General features: G+C 57.2%; 1 protein-coding gene across 4 annotated transcripts in view; it reads right to left on the minus strand.

Moving 5' to 3' along the window:
- NFIX (nuclear factor I X) overlaps positions 1 to 20198 on the minus strand; it is a 90643-nt gene that overhangs the window by 19119 nt on the left and 51326 nt on the right. For 3 of the 4 annotated variants that reach the window (XM_087816766.1, XM_087816764.1, XM_016218618.2), the window contains exons 3-5: positions 1299 to 1361; positions 904 to 978; positions 425 to 545 (exon numbers count right to left, since the gene is read on the minus strand). In XM_087816766.1, the coding sequence (XP_087672892.1) occupies positions 425 to 545; positions 904 to 978; positions 1299 to 1361 (259 nt within the window). The remainder of the gene's footprint in view (positions 1 to 424; positions 546 to 903; positions 979 to 1298; positions 1362 to 20198) is intronic. The other variant, XM_087816765.1, reaches the window with a different exon arrangement.

Raw genomic sequence — 20198 nt, forward strand, 5'->3', positions numbered from 1 at the left:
TTAAAACTCTTCAAAGGGTTTTGGTCTAGACTCCTTCCTCTGGCCTCCGAAGCCCTCCATAAGGTGGTCCCGCCAGCCTGTCCAGCCTTGGCTGGGACAGAGGCTGCTTTCTCTATTTGGAGTGTCCACCGCATGCCCTTACTACCCCCTGTAGATCTGCACTCAAATGTCACATCCCCAAGAAAGAGACTTTCTGGGATCCTCATTGGGAGCACCTTCCAGGCTGAGCCATGCCTTGTTTAGGTTTGAGTTCCCAGGCTGAGTACCCACAACAGCACAAAACAGGAAGTTCAGGGGATGGGGCCAGTGCCCTCAACAAGGGATGATGTTTTGAAGCACCTGGGGAACTGTACAGCTGCCCACAACATCCGAGATGGCCTGGTGGCCAGGGGAGGGAAAGAGAAGGCAAGGATGCTGGGCTTACCTGGTGGAAGGAGGGGAGGTGATGGACCTCCGCCCCAGGGTCACCTGGTTTATGTTGTAATAGTTGGGACTCTCCAGGTCCGCCAGCGAGAAGTTGGGCCCTGAAGCTGTTGCAACAGGAGCTGGGAAGAAGAAAGAGAATGGTTAGTTTAGAAGGTGCAGGAGGCCAGTGGAGCCTGTTTTATTGCAGCTCCCCAGAAGCCCCAGGGCAAGTTCACTGTGAAGCCTGCTGAGGAAACCTCCTGGCTGGGGCTCACTGGAAAAGAGTGCTTAGTTGATTTTTTCCCCCTGCAAAGTAGAGATTAGAAATGTGGCTCTCTGGATGCCTCTGTTCCACTCAGCCTGGTGCCAATGAGGCAGACAATGTTCCAGGAAACCCTGTTTGCCCCCTCCCCCAGCAAGACCCCATCAGTAAGGGTCTACCTCCTCACCCCCATTCCTGCTGACTCAGCCATGGCCAGGAAGGAAGGACTCACTTACTCTGTGACACTCTGACCAGCTCTGTCACATTCCAGACCCCGGAAGTCACAAAACAATCCTGGAAACTTAAGTGCCCTGAGGAGGGAAAAGAGCCAATGAGTGAGTCAAGGCAAGGCCAGGAGAGCTGTCTGCCTGTTTCCTCAAAGCTCTCCCCACCTCCCCACTTGTTCCCTCCCAAGCCCCAGGCTGGCCCCTGGGTGTTCTCAGGTCTACAGGGAAGAGGGGATGTACTCCAGGTGAGTCCCCTTCCCTCCAGCTGGCAGCCAAAATTCAGCTGAGGGACAGCTGTGTAAAGGGAAAGAACTGGTGGAAGACAGAGGAGGGCCTGGGGGACAGGACAGGCAGGGAGGTTGTGGGCAGGAGGGCAGGAGGGCAGGCAGGCCGGGGGCACTGACCATTAGGCAGTGGTTTGATGTCCGCATCTCCTTGCTGGTTTGAGCTATCTGATTGTCCGGATTCTGCAGGAGACACAAAGAGGAGTATGGGTCAAGACCAAAGTGCCCACAAATAGCTACCTCTCCAGCCATGTTTACAGGAACTACTCTACTGTGGTGGGGATTCCTAGGCACTGCAAGGTGTTTGGCAGCACCCCTGGTCTCCACCCACTAGATGCCAGTAACACCCCAGCTGTGACAACCAAAACTGTCTCCGGATGCTGCCTGATGTGCCCTGGGGACAAAGTCTCCAGTGGGTGAGCAGCATTGGCCGACAGTCAGGGGAAGGAGGGCGCCTAGGAGAGAAGCCAGCGACCATTCTGCACAGCTGGAATGGACCCAAGGGTTCCCCATCCTCCACCCACCTAAAGTGCCCAGAGAAGCAACCCCTTCCTCCCCTCACTTCATTAATTAGAGCCATTCCTGTCTGCCTGAGCCACCCTCACCTCACCTTTATGCTTACAGGCAGTGCCTGGCAACACAGAGGGGGGAGGTCTGCCCTGACACTGTCGCCCGCTCTGTGCCAGCCTGTCTGGGCTGTCTCATGCCCCAGTGCCACAGCTGCTCAGAGGGAGCCCCGAAACAAGGGCCCATTGTGCAATGGGAGCTCACAGAGGGCTGGGGGCAGGGTGGAGTATGTGTGTGAATATTTTGCTGAGCTTGGGAAAGCCCCCGGCCCTGCCCCCCAGGTCCTCTAAGCTTTGTGTGCCAGGGGCACAACGGGGACCTCCAGAATGCCTGCCTGGGCATGACAGCTGGTAAGAGGGTGGCAGAGGGGGGCGAGGGCAGGTTGTGGGGCAGGAGGAAGGCAGGCACTTGGTAAAGATTCAGCTGCTTACAGGGGGACAACATGGGGGTGGCACTGGGAAAACTGGGCACAGGTGTTGGCCAGACCTTTGCCCCTCTCTTTGGAGCAATCCTGCCTCCTGGTCACACTCATCGCCCCAAGATCAGCCTACTGGCCGGAAAGCTGCCCCCCACCAGCCTCACAGCTGAGCTGGTCACACTGGGGAGCGACCAGCAAAGAGATTCCTAAAGGGCAATGTGCCCCCCTCCGGGGGGGCGGGGCTGGCAGGCAGAACAGCAGCCTTCTCAGAGCAAAAGTGCCCATCAGGGCTCAAGCCAGTTCCTGACCACCTGCCTGAATGTGGCTGGTGGGAAAGGACAGGCTGCCCAGGACGGTTTCAAACCCAACTCCCCCCATCCTTTACCTTGTTAGGTTGAAAAAAAATTTTTTTTAATTAATTTTAGAGAGATAGGAAGGGGGGGATAGAGAGGAAATCGATTTGCTGTTCGTTATTTATGCACTCATTGGTTGACTCCTGTGTGTGCCCTGACTGGGGATGGAACCCAAAATCTTGGCGTACAGGGACGACTATCTAACGAACTAAGCTACCTGGCCAGGGCACCTTGTTAGATTTTTTTTTTTTTTTTTAATGCCAAAAAATAATAGCCCTGGATGGGTGAAGGAAGAGCAGGAAAGGGACCAAGGCAGCAGGCAGCCCGCCCTAGGGCCTCCTTGGACCCATGCCCCGAGCCTGCTACCTCTCAGGGCCGCCCTTTCCCCAATTCCTAACGCAGGGAAGGAAGAGCCTCAGGACCGGTTTGTGGAGCCCAGCAAGGGGCACATGCTCCAGCCTCTGCTGCCCAGGGGTCCCTGCTACCAACCACACCTGTCCCAGGGCCAACTCAGTCCCCACCAAGCCCTCCAGACCTGGGTCAGCGGAGTGTTAGAGACCCTGGCGTCCACCCCGCAAGCTCAGCCCCGGTCCCCAAAACTGGCCCGGCGGAGGCGAAAGCCTTGCGCATGCGCACACCAGCCCTGGGGCAGGAAGACAAGCGAGCAGGACAAAGAGATGGAGGTGGGGCGGCCCGAGGCAGACGAACGGGCTCCAGGACAGCGCAACAGACAGGAAATCCTTCTACACCAGGCCACTGCCCCCAACGTTACTGCTGTTATTACTATTAGCTCCATGGAGAGAAGCAAGTGAGAGGGAAGACGAGTGGCGAGGCTGCTGCCACGCGCCTGGGCGGCGCTGCTGGCAGCCATCTTAGCCCTGGCAGCCATCTTAGGGCCGCGGCCCCACCACGTGCTCGGCTCGGCCGGGACAAAAGGCAGACGCTGGAAATCTGCACCCAGGCTCCGAGGCACAGAAGCCAGCCCCGCGGCAAAGGCCCCGGCATCCTGCTCAAGCTGCACAAGCTTCTTCCTCCCAGCCAGCGCCAGGGAAGGGACGGGGGGCACAAGGAGGGCTGATCCAGGGGCCTGGGGACACTGAGCTCCGCTCAAGGCTGCTGAAGTCCCAGCGGGCCATCCCCAGGGCTCTACTAGTTAAGCAAGAGGGGACCCCTGCCCCAAAGGGACAGTAAGTGATGGGAGCAGGTCCGAGTCCACACAGCCAGCTCGGGAGTATGACTTGGACAGATGGGGTCGGGGGCCTGGCAGGACCCCAGCGGTGGCCACAGGCCCAGACAGGCTCCCAGGGAGGGTGAGGAGGTGGGGAGCCAGCTGGGCCAGCTTTCTTACTCGAGGGGTGCTTTGGGGAGCCATGCCCTGAAGTCAGGGTCTGCTCTGCACAGCCCGGGAGCGCACAACAGCCCAGCACCCTGACACCCTTCCCTGTCTAGGCTCCCTGGGGGAGGGGATAACCCCAGGCCTCAGGACAGACAGGAGGAAGGCTCCAGGCCCCCGCCTCATGGCTGCTCAGCTTTTATCTGGCAGAATGGGGCTTATCAGAACCACCAGCTGAACAAACACACAAATCCACGGTTAGTGAGAGAAAACCTGCTGCCTGAACCCTTTATCTCCTGTTCGCAGGCCCCACGCACTGCCCCCTGCCAACAGCACAGGAGGAGACCTGACTGCCACATGGTGGGGGCTCCTCTCTCCAATGCCCCCCTTCTCCCCTCTCCCCTGACCCAGCACGGGGTGACTCTCCTCTGGCAGTCCCTGCCAGGCAGGCGTGCATGAGTGAGCTCCTGCCACATGGGAGCCCCCCTCCAGTGTCTGCTTTCTCACTGGGGACAATGGGCCAGCTGGTGGCCTGCAGACCAGTGGAGGGGCAGGACAGTGTTGGCTGGCACAAGGAGGGCAGGTGCCCAGCTCCATTTTTTATTCTTTCTCACCCAGTCCACATCCCTGAGACTGTCATTCTGATTCCTCAGCCTTTCAGGGCCACGTCCCCTGGCAGCCTTTCCAGCCCCTGCCTTCTCTCTGGCCTGGTCACCAGAGCAATGGGAACCCTAAGCACATACCCCCAGTTCAAGGCCACCCTAACTGAGGCCAGCACAGAAACCCAGATCCCTCTGCCTGAACCTCTCTTCAGAGGCTACAGCTGCCTTAAATTCCCAGGGAGACTGGAGACAGGACAGAGGGGCCGGGGCACTGTTACCTGCCTTGGCCCCAGACACCTGAACATTTTCCTCCTTCCTGCACTCAGGACCAGAGAGCACTTTCTGTGCTCTAAGCTTCCATGATGCTCATCCTATGAGGCTTCCTCAAAACCAAATCCAGCCACTGCGTCTGAGAATGGATGCCTGGGTGGGCAGGCATCAGGGCCCCTGCCCCTGGGCCAGGTTTGGGAATGGAGAGAATTTGGGAGCCTACAGTTTGTTCTGGATGTTGCCAGGGGGTCAGGCTAGCTTGTGTCCCACACGAGAGCATGCTCTACTGACTCCATACATCCTCCTCTTGGGACCTGGGGTACTCAATGAGACCCACACCTTCTAGGCAAAGGTCTCACCTGCCTGGGGACTCTGGCCACCCAGGAGGCTTCCAGAGGGAGGACTATTCAGAAGAAGGTGACAAATCTGGACTGCCTCAGTGTGGGCCTAAGTGGGCTCCCCAGAGGAAGGCTCTAAAATTGGAGGGACTTTTCCACATTCACCTGCACACGTCATTGGTCACCCCATAACAATAACTTATGGACTAGCAGGCGGCCTGGTGCAGCACCCAGACCTGGGTGAGGCTCAGCTGATGGTTGGCAGTGTGGGCCCCCCTCTTCCTCAGGTCCCTCCATATCCCCTGGAACAGCAGCAATGCCCCCCAACACTTTCTTACCCCCACCAGATCTACCTTCTCAGCCCTTGAAGATTCCTACTTCCCTCATTCAGATCTTAGCCTTTTCCTCTGAAGTGGTTCTGTCTTGACTCCGCACCCTCTCTCTGTCATTCCTTCTCCTTCACTTCCCCTATCTCCAGCTCTGTTTCTTCTGATGCTGCTTGTTTGCACACGTGTGTGTGCATGTGCACACGTGTGCATGTTTCCAAGAGGGCTCTGCCTCTTCAGACTTCTGAAGGGGGAAGCTCCAGCTGCCAGGAGGAGCCCAGTGCTGCACATGAACCCCAACTGAGAATGTTTTAGATATATATATTTTTCCAGCCACAGGCAGGGAGATATTTATGGCTCCTGCTAGGTAAGGGAGGAATTCCTGCATGCTGTAGTGAAGAACACTCTCCCTCAGCTCCCACCCGAGACAAACCCTCTCTGACAAAAGGCAGTATGTAACTCGCTGGCCAGCTGCCCCCATGCACATCACTGATGCAGGGAGTTTTTCAGGGTTGAGAGGGGCACACAGACCCGGCTCAACTACACCCACACGTGTACCCAAGCACATGCAAACACTCAGGCCAGCACAACTTGGAGATGCCTCCAGCCACTTCCTGCTCTCCTGCAGGGGTGGAGTGAGACCTGCACCCAGAGCTGTGGTCCCACTGTGCACAGCATGCTTTGTGCTAAGCAACAGGGCAGAGAGGAGACCCCTCCAGCTCTGCCCTGAGTGCTGGCTTTTGGGGGCTGGGGATGACAGCCGTCAGGGCCCACCTGTCCTTGCCCTGGCTCTTCCCAGGCCTGAGATTCAAGAAGCAGGTGGGGTGTGCTCTGTTCTGGGGTTGCTGTCCTCTGAAGGGCCAATGCAATTCAGGAGCTGCTTGGCCCTCTCCAGTGTGGCACAGCCCCTCCCCCACTCCTCTGCGATTCCGGAGTGTCCAGGGCACTGGAAACCCAATCTCAAGGGGAGCCAGAGGCCCGGCCTGCAGCAATCAGAGCTGGAGAATATAACTATTGTGCCTCTTGAAACCTAAGTCCCAGAATCTGAGACACCCTGAGGAGGGGAGCAGGGCGGATGGGGGGCTAGGAGGACGGGTCACAGAGGGGTTCTCCCCATCTCAGCAAACAGGAGACTAGGGACCAGGAAGTCCTTGAGAATACAGGGCAGCCAGAGGGCAGAGGGGGGCAGGGCTCAACCTAGACCAAGCTCAGGGGGCTTCCAGGATCTTCTCCTTCCTGCCACTCCTCACTCCACCTCTACAAGCCAGCTTGCATTGGCACAGGCCCAGGGCCATCCTGAGATTTCTCCCTCCTCTCATCCCTAGATCCCGACATGATTGGAGACAAGAGCCTGACCTGAGCACAGCCCAGAAGCTGTGGGTGGGGGCACAGGCAGCGTAGGGAGACATGTCCCCCCATATCACCTTCATCCCTCCTCTTCTTGTTCTCCCTCCACTCATAGACCCAAAGGGGTTTGAGCCTTTGACTTGAGTCACTTGCGCAGAGGAAGAGGGGATAGGTGACAGGGAAGAGGCCTAGTCACACCCATAGCACACAGGTGGTCTAGACTTGCTATGGCTGTCCCTAGGGCCTGGGCTCCAGGAAGGTCATCAAGGTGGGGTGAGGCTGAGACAGAAGATCAGGCCAGAGCCAGCATCTGGGATGGGGCATCCCACTCTTATTCCCTGACCCCAGCAGCACTGCCGTTTCCACCTCAACCCAACCCGCCTCCATGGGTGCTGTTTGGGGTCCTGGGGGAGAGCAGGACTGGGCTACTATGGGAAGGGAGGAGAAGGCAAGTCCATGGGCTCATCTGGAGCCCAGGACACCAGCAGAGTGGGTTCAGATGGCTGGACTCAGGCAAGCAGCCCTGGTACCTCCAGGGTGCTCCCATCATGTGAGCTGCTCAGTGTTTTCTGTACCTGCTGGCAGAACTTTCCTTAGCGCTGCCCCCAACCCAGGTAGAGCTAGAGATGGGACCTGGGCACTGAAGCCTGGGGGAACTGGGTACTCAGTTGCTTGTTCCCATGGGATGAAATAGTGGCCAACAAAGAAGAGAGGAGGTACACACCTCAGTGCAGAGCAGAGCACCCGGTAGCTGGATAGAACCCAGGCCAGTATTAACAAATGAGAATACCCCTCCCACCCACAGCAGCACCAGGAGATGCAGGTGGGCCTGTAGGAGACCCAGTGCTGACCACCAGCACCTCAGACATCAGTGCTCCATATTTGTCAGTGGAGTGAATGAGCAGACCCAGGGTCTGGCAGTAACAGCCTCCCAGATGTTCTAGAGGTGTCGAGGGGCTAGGAAGTCACCAGACAGGGTTAGAAGGTGAAGCAGCCACTGCCAAAGGAAGCAAAGGGAGGGACCTGCAGGGAGATGGAGGAAGGAAGGAGGCCCCAGCCCTTGGCCCCTCTCCATCTCTGCCCAGAGCTTGCCCTTGGCCTACCCACAGAGGTGTCTTTGGTCTGGACCCTGTGCCCACTCAAAGGGGACCCAATGATGCTCTACCACTGAGGATACCCCACCCTGGGGTGGGCTGGCCTCACCCAGCACAGAGGGGAAAAAGGAGGCACATCAGCAGCAGGGTGAGGGGAAATGGAGGTAGGTACCAGTGACAAGGGGCTCCCCTGAGCTCATAGTGTGAACTCAACCTACCGGCCCAGTGACCTTGGCGAAGTTCTGAACTGTTCTTCATCTGTGAAATGGAGATACCACCCACCCCCTAGGGTTTCTGGGTGATGAGAAAACAGGTATAAGGTGCTTAGCCCAGGGCCCAGCTCATAGAAGGGGCTCCATGAACACCAGCTGTCCTTCTGCCTGGGTCACCATTTTCCTTCACACCTCCATTGGCTGAAACTCTACTCCTCCTCTGGGCTCAACTCAAATGCTAACCCTCAGCTCTCCTCCCACAGGAGCTCATAGTCTTTGTGACACCCTAAGTTCTCCCTAGATTATAGCTTTTGGTGTCTCACACCAGAGACCAGAGCCAGCGAGCTGAGGGGCTCCCTCAGGGCCTGGTCCATTACTATATGCAAAGAGAGACTGCTCTGCAAATAAAAGGGCTGGACACCTTCTATAGGTGCATTCCTTTACATTAGCAGCAGCTGCAGTAAATGGTCTCAGGATAGAAACCATATTGAAAATGGTGGAAAGAGAAGGCCAGAAGATGGGCAAGCCCAATAGGGAAGGGGAGAAAATTGCTTGTGCCTCTGGATTCTGAAGGTGTTGGGCCCAAAGCCCTGCCCATCCTAGCCCAGCCCTGAGGATAGAGCTAAAGATACCACGAGCATGGGCACTACCCTACTGGTGGCTGGGCACCTCTCCTGGCAGCGCCTTCTGGTGCCACAACTCAGTTGGCAACTGGAGCCAGCATTTCTAGGAGGGCCTGAGGCCAGGAGTCATGTGATGGAGGGCTCCAGAAAAGTGGCTCCAAGCCCCTGAAACTTTTGTCCCCTCCCCAACCTGATGGATAGAAAATGACATTGGAGAATGCCCCTTACACTCCACATGCCAAGAAAAGATGTGGGCCCTGAGGAACAGGTGCCCACATCCAGTCTAGGGGCCTGCAGAGCTGCTCCCCCACCCCCATCCATTCTATTCCCAGTGCTGCCCTTGCTGGCCTTTTGAGCTGCCCAGGCCAGGCCAGGCTAGACAACCACCCCCACTCCCAGCTGACCTTAGGACTATTAATAGTGTCTCCACCTCCCAGGACCAGGCGTCATCCCCCACCCCCTAAATACACTTGCCCTTGGTCTAATTATTTGTAAAGGAGCAGAGGCCTCCAGACACTAATGCCAATGCCGGATGAGAAGAGGGAGGCAGAGGCTCTGGAGGCCACTTAAGTGACTTGCCTGGGATGAGCAGGAGCTTGGGGAAAGGAGAGAAGGAAGCATTAAACTCCAGAGCAAGAGACAGACAAAAAGACAAAATTAAAACTAAGAGAAAGAGGGAAGAGCCAAGATAGAAAATCAGGGTAAAGCAAAGCAGTTCAAAGAGCAAGGGCTGCAATAGAAAGAATCAGAGAAGTAAAAGGTTCCAAGAGAGGCAAGGAAAGGGAGAGAAAGCAGAGAGAGAAAGAGAAAGCAAAGGAGAAAATGACTCCTTTTAAAAAAACAAACCCAAAGGGGGGAAAACTTTCCTAAAAATGCTCAGGAGTGGCTTCGTGAGCACAACTGCTTGGGCTGTATCCAGCTACCAACATCTGTCTGAAGAGTGCTCAGCAGGGCAAGGGTCTGGGGAGACCCTGACATTGTTTTGGGGAAGAGAGGGGACGCAGAGTACCAGGAGGGGGTGCAGAGAAGGAACAAATGATTAAAAAAGAAGGTGTGAGAAGCAAGTCCCCTACAGAGAGGAAATTTCACTCTCAGGCCTGTGCAGGGGAAGGCCCCACAACTCAGCACCTCCTCACCTACGGAAAGGGAGCCGGGTGGGCCAGAGAATGGCAGGGATAAGGAAAGAGAACCCACTTATCTCCATTCACCCCACAGGGAAGAAGGAGCAGGCCAAGGCCACCTGCTTCCCATCCTCAGGTGCTCTAACTTCTTCAACCCTCTAAGGGACAGCACCTGACTCCCAGGCTGGTGACCCCAGAGAAGCATCCTCTACTGAGGACTTGCCTTGCAGGGGGAGAAAGACTCTGACTCACGGAAGAGCAACAAACATAAAAGCACGCCATAATCAAATGTCTAAGTGGAGCCCTTTTACTGCCTGGAGGCTGGAAGCCCAGCAACCCTTCCATTCAAGTCCCAACTACACTTGAGAGCCTCTGGCTGGGCCAGAGCTGGGGCAGTTGGAGACACTAGTTCTAGACAGCATAAGGGCCTCAAGGAGCTGGCCACCAGGCTTCCCAGGCTGGGGGGGAGGGGGTCCTGGCCAGGAGTGCCCCGTCTGACCATCAGTCCTTTTGGGGTCAAGGTCTGTTCATGTTTTTTACTACTGTATCTCTCACACCTCAAAGCACAGTTGGAGAGGATAACAAGACTCTGAAGAGACCCTTCTACATCCTTCTTTCAACTGTGGCTATACGACTACCCAAGGGATAGAAGCACCAGTTAGCTCTAGGCACCTTCCCCCTCCCAAGGAGAGGACATCTTTCCAGCAGACACAACCCTTAACACTCACACCCAAGGAAATGGGCCCATGCACAGGACTGAACACACCGGCCCCCGTGCCCAAGAGCTGGACTGACCAGAAGAAGGACCCAGAGTCTCCCTGTGAAGGGAAGGGCAGGGCAGCAGTTTAGCAGGCCGGCTCCTCTCTCCACCCTGGAGGCCTTAAGGCAGCCACTGTCCAGAGCTGTCCAGATGAGACATGAGGAATTTGGGCCTTTGACTCCAAATCTCCAACTCAGAACCAGGCTGGGCAGAATGGGTGGGTGGGCAGGTGGTCTCCCAAGACACTGAAAAGCTCTGTGTGCTGGTAGGAGCCCTGGACCTGGAATCAGGAGCCTGAAGCCCGAATCCTAGACCTGCTGCTATAGGGCACCCAGCATTTCTCCCAGGACTCCTCTCACTCCCTGTGCAACACAACTCAGGCTTGCCTCAGACTACAGGGTGAGATGGTGGGCTGTGAGCAAGAATTCTTACAGAGAATGAGATGTGACAGTTTTATATACTGTAAAGTGCCAAACATACATATGGAAAGCATGATGGGACAAAGGGGGGAAGCTTCCAGGACCCTATGTTTCGGCAATGCTGCAATCCTGAGGAGCAGCCAAGGGGCATCTTCCAGAAGCCTGGACCCACGGTATACAGAGCCTGGCACCTGGTACCAGGCAGCTACCCAAATTCAGGACTGCGACAGTCCAGGCTGCTGAAGGGACAAAAACGATATCCACCAGGCTAGCAGGTGCCACTCACAACCCCTTGAAAGGCCAAAGTGGGCTTCCCAGGGCAGCCTGGCAGCGGGGCTCTCGGGCCGCACCCATAGGGAGCCCGCGCTGCACTCCCGCACGCCGTAGCTAGGTGGCGCAGCGAGTTAACACTAGCTGCCCTGGGTCGGCGGCGGCGGGGCCGGGCGGGGGCGACGAACCTGCGCACCGCCCCTCGGGGCTCCAGGGGCCTGGGTTCCCCTGTACACCCGCGAGGCCGCAGCAGGAAAGAGAAGGACCCGGCCAAGCACGGCCACTCAGACCCCGGGTTGTGTAGCGTAAGCGGCTCCGGCTGCTGCCTCTGCCAGGCACATCCCGTGATGTGATTTGAGGGCCGAGCTTCCCGTTCTCATTGATTAGGAACAGCTTGCGGTGCGGGGGCCGGATGGAAGGGGGCCGGGAATGGCGAGCGAGGAGAAGCGAGAGGTGGGGGACTGCCAGGTGCATGGCCAGGGGCAGGGTGTAATCCAGTGCGCCGGGCCCACCCTCCGCCGCCTCCACCGCTGCTCTGAGTCCCCCGCCTGCCTCCCCCAGAGTGGGGGCTGCGAGTGAGCCGCCGCGTGACCCCAGGAGCGTTCCCAACACGCCCACGAAGTCCTCACCTTTGGACAGCGCAGAGCTGCCTCTGCGCTTGATAGACCCTTGAAGAGGAAGATTTCCTTTTCCCCCATCACCCCTCTCAAAAAGTGAAAAATAGAGATTAAAAGTCAGAGATCAGGAGCCAAAGAGAGGAAGAGAAATGGAGAAAAGTCAGGAAGGAAAAAAACAAAACACCAGCGCTCTCTGCAGTGGCGGCAGCAGTCGGGCAGGCACACCCTCCCCGGCGGCCATGGAGAAAGGCCCCTTTGTTTAGCCGGGAGGTTAGCTGAGGTGAGGCTGCCCCCCCACACCCCTCTGACCCTGGCCAGTGAGGATTGCTTCTCAGGGCTCCCGACTGGGCCTGGCCGCTTCCCCGGTCCCCCAATTCTCCCAGTCCTGCCAGCCGATGGAGCAGCCGGGAGAGGACTGCTCCCTACCTCCTGCCTTGCCTAAGCACCAAGCATCACACATACGGGGCTGGGCTAGGCTCCTCCGAAGGGCCCCCTTAATGCCACGCTGCTGGCCATTTGCAGCTTGCCCAGGCTGCTGTAAAGCTGCCGGGTTTGAGGAGCAGATTCTGCATGCAGCAGGCCCCCCACAAAGGCATGGCCTGAGAGAGTGGCAAGTGCTAGGAAGTGCCCAGGAGGCACAGGCTGGCCGGCCATGCCCCTCTTGCCCACAGGGAGGCCCTGGGACATCTCCTGTACCCATTCCAGATGGTCCTTTCCAATGCCCTCAGGCTCTGGGCTAGGGGTGGTTCTACAGGGCTCCCTCAAAGTGAGAGCTGAGCTCTCGTGTTGGGGTCACCCTCAGAGGAGAGGTAGGGCCTGATCTCACCTCTTAGCTCCCTGAGGAGGGGCCGCAGTGGGGTGATAAAAGAGGACTGAGAACAGGCCCACCCTCAGAGTCTATCAAAGCCAAAGCCAAAAAGGGGGTAGGCAGGGGTGGGAGGGGAGAGATACTAAAAAGCATCCCCTTTGCTCTGTAGCAAACCCCACCCCCAAACCCCCCATTGACTTGGGGGGGGGGAAGAGAACTGAGGGATGGCAGTCCTGCAAGCACTGTCTGCCTTCTGCTGGCACCTCCACCCTATCCACTAGGGCTTCTGGCCACTTCTGCAGGGATGCAGACTCCCCAGAGCCCTCAGACCTTTCAGGCTGAGCTTGGTGGCTTTACACTTGGTCAAGACGTGCATCCCATTTCCAAGTCCTTCCCGCTCCCACCCTATGCACAGGCAGAAGAAAACCTGGAATGGAGGATTGCCCTGGACCGTTCTGCTCCAGACAGACCATTGGCCTCGTGCTGGGTGGGTACCTGCTCCTCAGGAGACCCCAGCCTCCAATCAGCAGTAATGGAAAGCAAGGTGGTAAGAGAAGGGAGGAGGAGTGGGGTGTTGCCCCTCTCTGGGCCTCAGGCCTGGGAAGTGGGGGAAGGGGAGAAGGGAGAGGAGCAGCAGCAGCTGGAATCACAGGCAGCCTGAACTGTCCTGTCCAGCGGCACTGAAACGGCTGCAAGAAGCTGCAGCTCAGATACACAATGTCCTGCCAAATTCCAGGCCTTTTATTCAATTAAGGCAGGACAGACTTCCCAGATTTTACTGTGTGCCGGTGCATGTGAAAACCCTGATGTGTGTGAATCCTGGGGACTGTGAGCATGTGTGCATGCATGCACACATGTGGATGTGTGAATCCTGATGGTGGGGGAGGAAGATGACAAGATGCAAATGCTGGATGCACGACAGAGGTGGAGCAGTAAGACTTGGGAGAGTAGGTACCTAAATATTCTAGGAAGGCCAAATTCCAGACCAGGGTTCTAAACCCCCACCCCCAGACCATTCTCGGTGGTGGAGTTGTGCTGTGCACTGTAGGATTTGAGCATCTTTGGCCTCTACCCACTAGATGCCAGTAGCATCATGTCCCCTCAGTCGAAACAACTGAAAATATCTCCACCATCGCCAAACATCCCCTGCGAGCAGAATCAGCTCTGGTGGGACCCTCTGCTCTGAGGCACCAGATGAAACCGTCTGTGCACTTACCACCACTGTCTCACCTCACTTCTCCCGAGTTGGGTTTAAATTAAATCCCAGTGTGTTTGACTTCCCAAGTGTCTTGGTCTGGGTCTTTTTTTCTGAGATATTCTCCCCACCTTACTCATCTGGCCAGAGGAGGCCTGGGAAATGTCTGGCTCCCTTAGGTAGGGAAAAGCTCAGAGTACCTAAAGTCATGAGCTCCCGTCATGCCTGGGTCCAGACAGAAGCCTGAGCTCTACATCACTGGGGTGGAGAACACAGGAGAGGTGGGGACTTGCCTGGGGACAGATTCCTGGAAAATACCCTGCTCTGCTCAACCCCTGGAGACCAGCAGAAGCCCCTGCACAGTTCTCTCTCCATCTGACTACTGCCCCTGCTTGGGGGCTCCAGGGAAACAGGACCTGGGGACAGCTCAGCCCCAATCCAGGCCAACTCCCCTCCCTGTTCCTGAAGTCACTTGTAATTGTCCTGGCAGGGGTGGGGGGACCATCTCCCCTCAGACCCAAGGAGCTTGCCTCTCTCCCTGGCCCTCCAGGAGCCCTGAACAGCCCCTTTCTGGGAGCAGAGCCAAAAGATGGGAGAAGGATGTTTATAAGCTGCTAAAAAGGAAAAAGAAAAAATTGGGAGGTGGGGCAAAGAGGCCCAGGCCTCCAGGTAGTGTGGACTGGGGCCTCAATGGGGAGAAAGGGAGGGAGGCTGCTTTCCCCAGGGAGTCCATTACTGGCTAACCAGGTGGAGTAGCACCCCCTGCCCTGCCCCACTGCACCACAACCAGGCCTAACTGTGCACATGCAGGGGTCTCTTGCCCCATGGTGCTCTGCCAAATGAGTTTCTTGACATTCTTGTCTGACCCACTCTGCCTGGGAAGAGCATAACCCGGGCAGGGTATAGGGTCCTGGAGAGCCCAGGATGGGGGTGTGGCAACAGGAGCCAGCCTCAGAGGGAGCTAAAGCTGAGTCCCCAGCTCATAGGGCTCAGCACACAGCTAATGGGAGGCTGGCAGCAGCAAATTGTTGTTTACTTTTAATTAAGTAAACAATGTCGGCTTTCCGCCTCCTCCCCTGCCATCCCAGCCAGTAATTTGAGGGATGAGAATGGGGTTGTTTCCTTCCTCCTGCCTTCTTCCCTCCCTCCAAACACTCCTGCTCTGCACAGCCTGCGCAACTTGCGAAGTGCAGGATGAGGCTCCAGCCGGGGGATGGTAGGGGCAGGAAGGTCCAGGCTGACCCAGGTTCTACCATCAGGTTTGCCATAGGGTGGCAAGGGCCACCTTGCTCTGAGAATCTCTAAGCACTAGAGATGTGGCCCATTCTTTCTCTGCCGCTACTCCCCACAGCCATCTCAGAAATCCAGAAAACCGGCATTGGAGAAACGGAGCGATGCAGCAGCAGAGGCCAAAGCCCCAGATGAGGAAGGTATTTTCCTAGGAGTCAGATAGGTCTCCCTCAGAGGTACCAGCAGGTGGAACCTTCTGGCTGGTGGATCTGTGGGGTGAGAGCTCACTGAGCCACAGGGTGGTTGGTACCAGCTTTCCTTGGAAGCAGGGCTGACTTCATGAACTTTATTTCTGCTGTTCCTGTCTTGAAATTTTTAATTTTTGAATGAGGGACCCTGTATTTTCATTCTGTACTGGGCCCCACAAATTCTGTAGGTGGTTCTGCTCAAAGGCCAGAGTGAGAAACAGAAAGAAAAGAAAGCTAGAGAGCCTTTCACTGCCTGGGTCCCCGGGCCTGGGTTACGGCACTGGGCTCCCTTCAGTGGAGGGGCAAGCAGGAGGGGCTGAACCCTGAGTCTCTAGGGGAGGCTGAATTTCAAATGACTCCACATAGACAGACTCGCACTTGGAATCTATGTGGCAACAAAGTGCTCCTCACCCCTTTCTCAGTAAGACACTAAATGGGCCCACCTCTCCAAAAACCTCTGCGCAGTGGGTGCTCCACAAATGTGGCTGAAGTGAGAAGGGAAAGGAGGGAATTCACTCCATCCCTTCCCTCCTGCTTCTGCCTCCCAAGGATCCAGCAGTCAGGTCCTGAGCCAAGTCTGGCCCTGGCGCTTACTTGAGTACCCTCCTCCCTGAGAGGCAAAGGAGTCTCTCCAAGGTGTTGGGGTAGGGGGGGAAGCTGAGTCGTGTGCAAGCCCTGCTCCTCCCTCAGCCCCCGCTGCTCCCCAACCTCCTTCCGAAGGGCGGGGACTGCGGGCAGCAGAGTTGGCTGGGGCTGGATGCAATTTCAGCCTCAGAGCAGGGCTTCCTGGCTGGAAGCAATTTTCTCATTAGGACCCCAGGCCTGCCTGCCCGCCTCGCCTGTTGGTTCTCAGCCCTCACTCCCCTCCTGTGAAACCGCACCCCACAGCCTCCCCACAGACCACTCACACGCACAGGGAACCACACGTGTACAAGTTGGAGGGGCAACAGTGGGGTCACTGATGCAGAAGACCGGTGCAGGAGAGGTGCTGGTGCAAAAGCCCCTACCCTAGAAACTCAGGGCAGGGACGGGGCTCCTCACCCATCTCCCAGCCGCCCATTTCAGGCTCATGCACCCTCCTAGCCTGCCACAAGGAGAGAGAATCCCAGACCCTAGGATCCAGAAGGAAGGCTGGGGAACCCAGAGCCTGTCGGAGCACGACACCCGCAAGAGAAAGACTAGCGCTCAGCCGTCTCCAGCCCATCCCCTTCTGGCTCAGCCAGTCCAGGGTGAGCAGATGGGTTCTCGGGAGGCAGCCCCCCTCCCCCAGTCCCAGGCTGCTCCGAGTGGAGGGTGGTCTCGAGCAAGGGAGGGAGTACCGAGGCCCTGTGAGGGGCGGCTCCGCGCTCCACAGACACATGTGGTTGGACTTAAAAAGCTATTAGGGAGCAAGGCGCTGGCGGGAGTGCGGCGGCCCTCGCACCAGGGGCGGAGGGAGGGCAGATGCCGAGGCGGTGAGCTCAGCACCTCCCGCTCCCTCCCTGGCGGGGCCCCCGGACTCCCGGAGGACTCTGGGGACCCTCACTCAGCAGGAGAGTGGGGCAAGCCCTCCGGGGAGGGGAGGCTGGCTGCGCAGCCTGGGTCAAGGCACGGAGTTCCGGAAGCGCTGCCATCTGAGGACTCTAGGCCAGAGATGGTGATGGCTGGGGGCAGGGGGCTGGCTGCGGCCGGGGAGGCACAGACGAGCCCTCGGCCTTCCTTCTGCTTTCGCGGGGTGACAGCCCGCTGGAGGTCCCCTAAAGTGTGTGTGTGTGTGTGTGTGTGTGTGTGTGTGTGTGTGTGTGTTTGGCAGGGGTGGGGAGGGGGGATTATTAGGAGAACAGCAGAAGGAAGGGAAAAGTGGGCCCCACCCATCACGAGGCCAGAAAGACCGACAGAAAGTTCTCTAGAGCCGCCAGCTTGTAAAAAGTTCCTTTTCTTTCCAAATTACGAACATTTTTTAACAAGAGGGGGAAAATACCCAGAGCAGCAATCTAGGGCTTCATCAGGACCGTGTGTGACCGTGAGTGGTTGGTGACTGGAGGTGACAGGGTGTATCTGCAGACTTTCCAAAGTGTTCTACTCCAAAAGCCCAGCCTTCCTTCCCTGGGGCTTCTGGCTCTCACCCTCCTCAGGTCCCCTGATTCTCAGGGATCTAACCCTCCGACCCCATGCCTAACCCAAAAAGGGCACATTCCTTCTGTTACAGATCAAGGTGGGTGCCAGGAGGGGCAGGAGGCGTGAGGCGCAGGACCAGGTCTGGGATTGGCAGGCCACTTGCTAAGAACCTAGCTCCATCCCTTAGGAGGGGAAGGACTCACAGGGGTGTGGGGGGGTGCACTTTACTCCCCTAAAGTGTGTGTGTGCTAAGGAGTAGGCCTTAGGCTCTGGGTCCCCCACAGGACTTCAAGAAAATGTCCCACCCAAAGCTCTTGAGACCTTCTGAGCTCCTCATTCATCCAGGTTACCACCAGCTCCCCAGTCCCCCAGGAAACGGTGCAGAAGTGGGAGCGAGAATTACATAGGGCCTCCACTATGTGGCAGGCCGGAGCTGGATGTTTGGGAGACATTTAATTTGCCTGACAGCCCCATAGAGTGTGTGTTATTTTCCCCATTTTTATGGATGAGAACATCAAGGCTTGGTGGAACAACCCAGATCAGCCAGAGCCCTGATGGATGGACTCCACTTGCCCTTGATGGCTCTGCAGTCCCAAGGGCTGAGCTCCTAGGGCTTTCCTTTCTTGGTCCAGATCCATAGACAGGATGGATGGGAGCTGTGGGAGGACTCTGAGCAGGGCAGCAAAGCAGGGACAGCTCTGAGCCCCAGGAGTCGGCTGGTGGGGGAGGAGCTGACCACGGAGCCTGAGCCCCAATTGCGCTCAGGAAACACGCAAAGAATGCAGCTGGCAGTGAGCCAGTGGGCCAGGACCATAAAGAGGCCTTTGTTTTAGGAGGTGTCCAGGGAGTGGATGGACAGAACGGCAGAGGTGGGGGCAGTACCCCTTGGGGTGGGACTGGGGGATGGCAGTGGTGCCTGTGCTGTCCCCACACACGATCCCCTCCCATCTCTCCTCCCCAACTTCTGGCCCCCAGTGGGTTCTCATATCAGGCCCAGACTCCAGGGAAGGGATCCCTTGGGGCCAGGTTCCCCCTTCTCAGCTCCTGACCTCCCTTGGCTTGGAGGGGATTACTCTCTCCCAGCTCCACCTTACTGAACCCCAAAAGGCACTTCCCTGAATGTGATGCTGCAGTTTCTAGGAGCCCCACTGATATTCTCCTCTGGCTCTGCCTCCCCACACTTGCTGGGGGTTTTCAGAGTGAGGGTGGGGGGTTGGGGATGCTGAAGGGGCTCTCTGACCCTGCTCCCCTAGTTATCCCTCCTTTCCACCAAGCAGAGGAGGGAAAGGCCTTGGCACACAGTCCCTTCTCCTCCCCGCTCTGCAGTTGCAGGGTTTCTCTGGCCCCTTCTTGGCATCTGGAAAAGTTTGGGAAACTTAAAAAAACCTTTTTTTGAAGAGTTTGTCTCTTGCTCCCCAGCCTTGCCAGGGAGCGACAGCCAAGAGAAAGAAGGGAAGGAGGGGTCTGAGGGAGTGGGGGACAGAGCGGAAAGTCAGAAGAGAAGAACAGGCCAGGAAAGTGGGGAGCACCTTCTGAACCCCCAGATGGGTTTCCTAGGCCTACTAGTGTCTCCACAGCCTGTAAGAAAGACCCCCCAATAAAATGATGGCAAGCCCACTCAAGAACACTGGATCCTTTGGCAGCCACTCCCTTCAGAGTCCCACTTAGCACTCTGCTCAGCACCTTCTGAGAGCTACCACATGCCAGACACTGCGCACCCTTGTGGCCCCCACAGGAGGACGATGGGCCCCATGTCTTAGGATGAACGACCAGAGGCAGTAACGGTGGTTCCAAATGGGGATAGAGGAAAAGAAGCAGGGGGAGGACAGAAGGAGGAGCAGGGGGACTCCAGGGCCTGTGTGGGAGGGGGGGGTCTGTCTGGGTTTCCTTTTCCCTGTGAGCAGGATGAAGACAACATGGGACTACTAGGGGCCAAGCAGGACAGGGACAGTGATCAATGTCCCCGTGCCCAGCATTCTCCCTCCTCTGGTGTGTGTAGGGGCGTGTATGTAAATGGGGGCAGGGACTGCCCCCAGGAGCACAGAGCAGCCTGGCTGGGCTGAGATGGCCTCTAGTTCTGGTTGCTCAATGTGTAGGATTAAGGGTATGTTATAAGCACAATTCTGAGTTCATCCCAAGAAAGGGCCACATGTGACACATGGCTGTTTCTCTAGAGGACCCAGATCATCTTGCATAAGTCAGGAGGGTGCCCCTCTCATCCTCACATGGCCACCAGCAGAGTCAGGGCCAGGTGAGCAAGCTGCCTTGCATGGCCCCACCTGGCAGCCCCTGTGTTGTCACCAGGCTGTCCTCAGGTGACCCACCCCTGTGCTATCAGAATGAAGGGCTCAGGGGGGTTCATGCCCCACCTGGAAGGATCCCATCTGAGCTCTCCACCCAGGCAGCCAGCAGTGTGCCTCCTCAGCAGCACCTGGAAAATACCTGGAAATGCAGATACCCTCTGGGGAGGGCCCAGGGATGTTTGTATAACAAGCCCTCCAGAGGACTCTAATGCAGACTCTGGTGTAGGAACCACTGGCCCAGGGGGAGGATCCTGACTGGGACTGTAAATGAGAGGAGGAGAGAGAAAGAGGGAGGGTGTGCACAGTGGGGGGGGGGGGGTGACAAGGGCAGCACCACCTGGGCACAAGGGGGCACTTGGCCCTAAATCCTACAGGCAGAGTGGAAAGCAAAGCAAAAACAGAAGGGAAATGGTAGCGGAGAGGAGGGGACAGTGGGCAGGAAGGGGTCTGCAGAGGAAGAAGAGACTCC

The sequence above is a fragment of the Miniopterus natalensis genome, chromosome 4, assembly GCF_054644295.1.
Source record: "Miniopterus natalensis isolate mMinNat1 chromosome 4, mMinNat1.hap1, whole genome shotgun sequence".
In the NCBI taxonomy this organism is placed as follows: Eukaryota; Metazoa; Chordata; class Mammalia; order Chiroptera; family Miniopteridae; genus Miniopterus; species Miniopterus natalensis.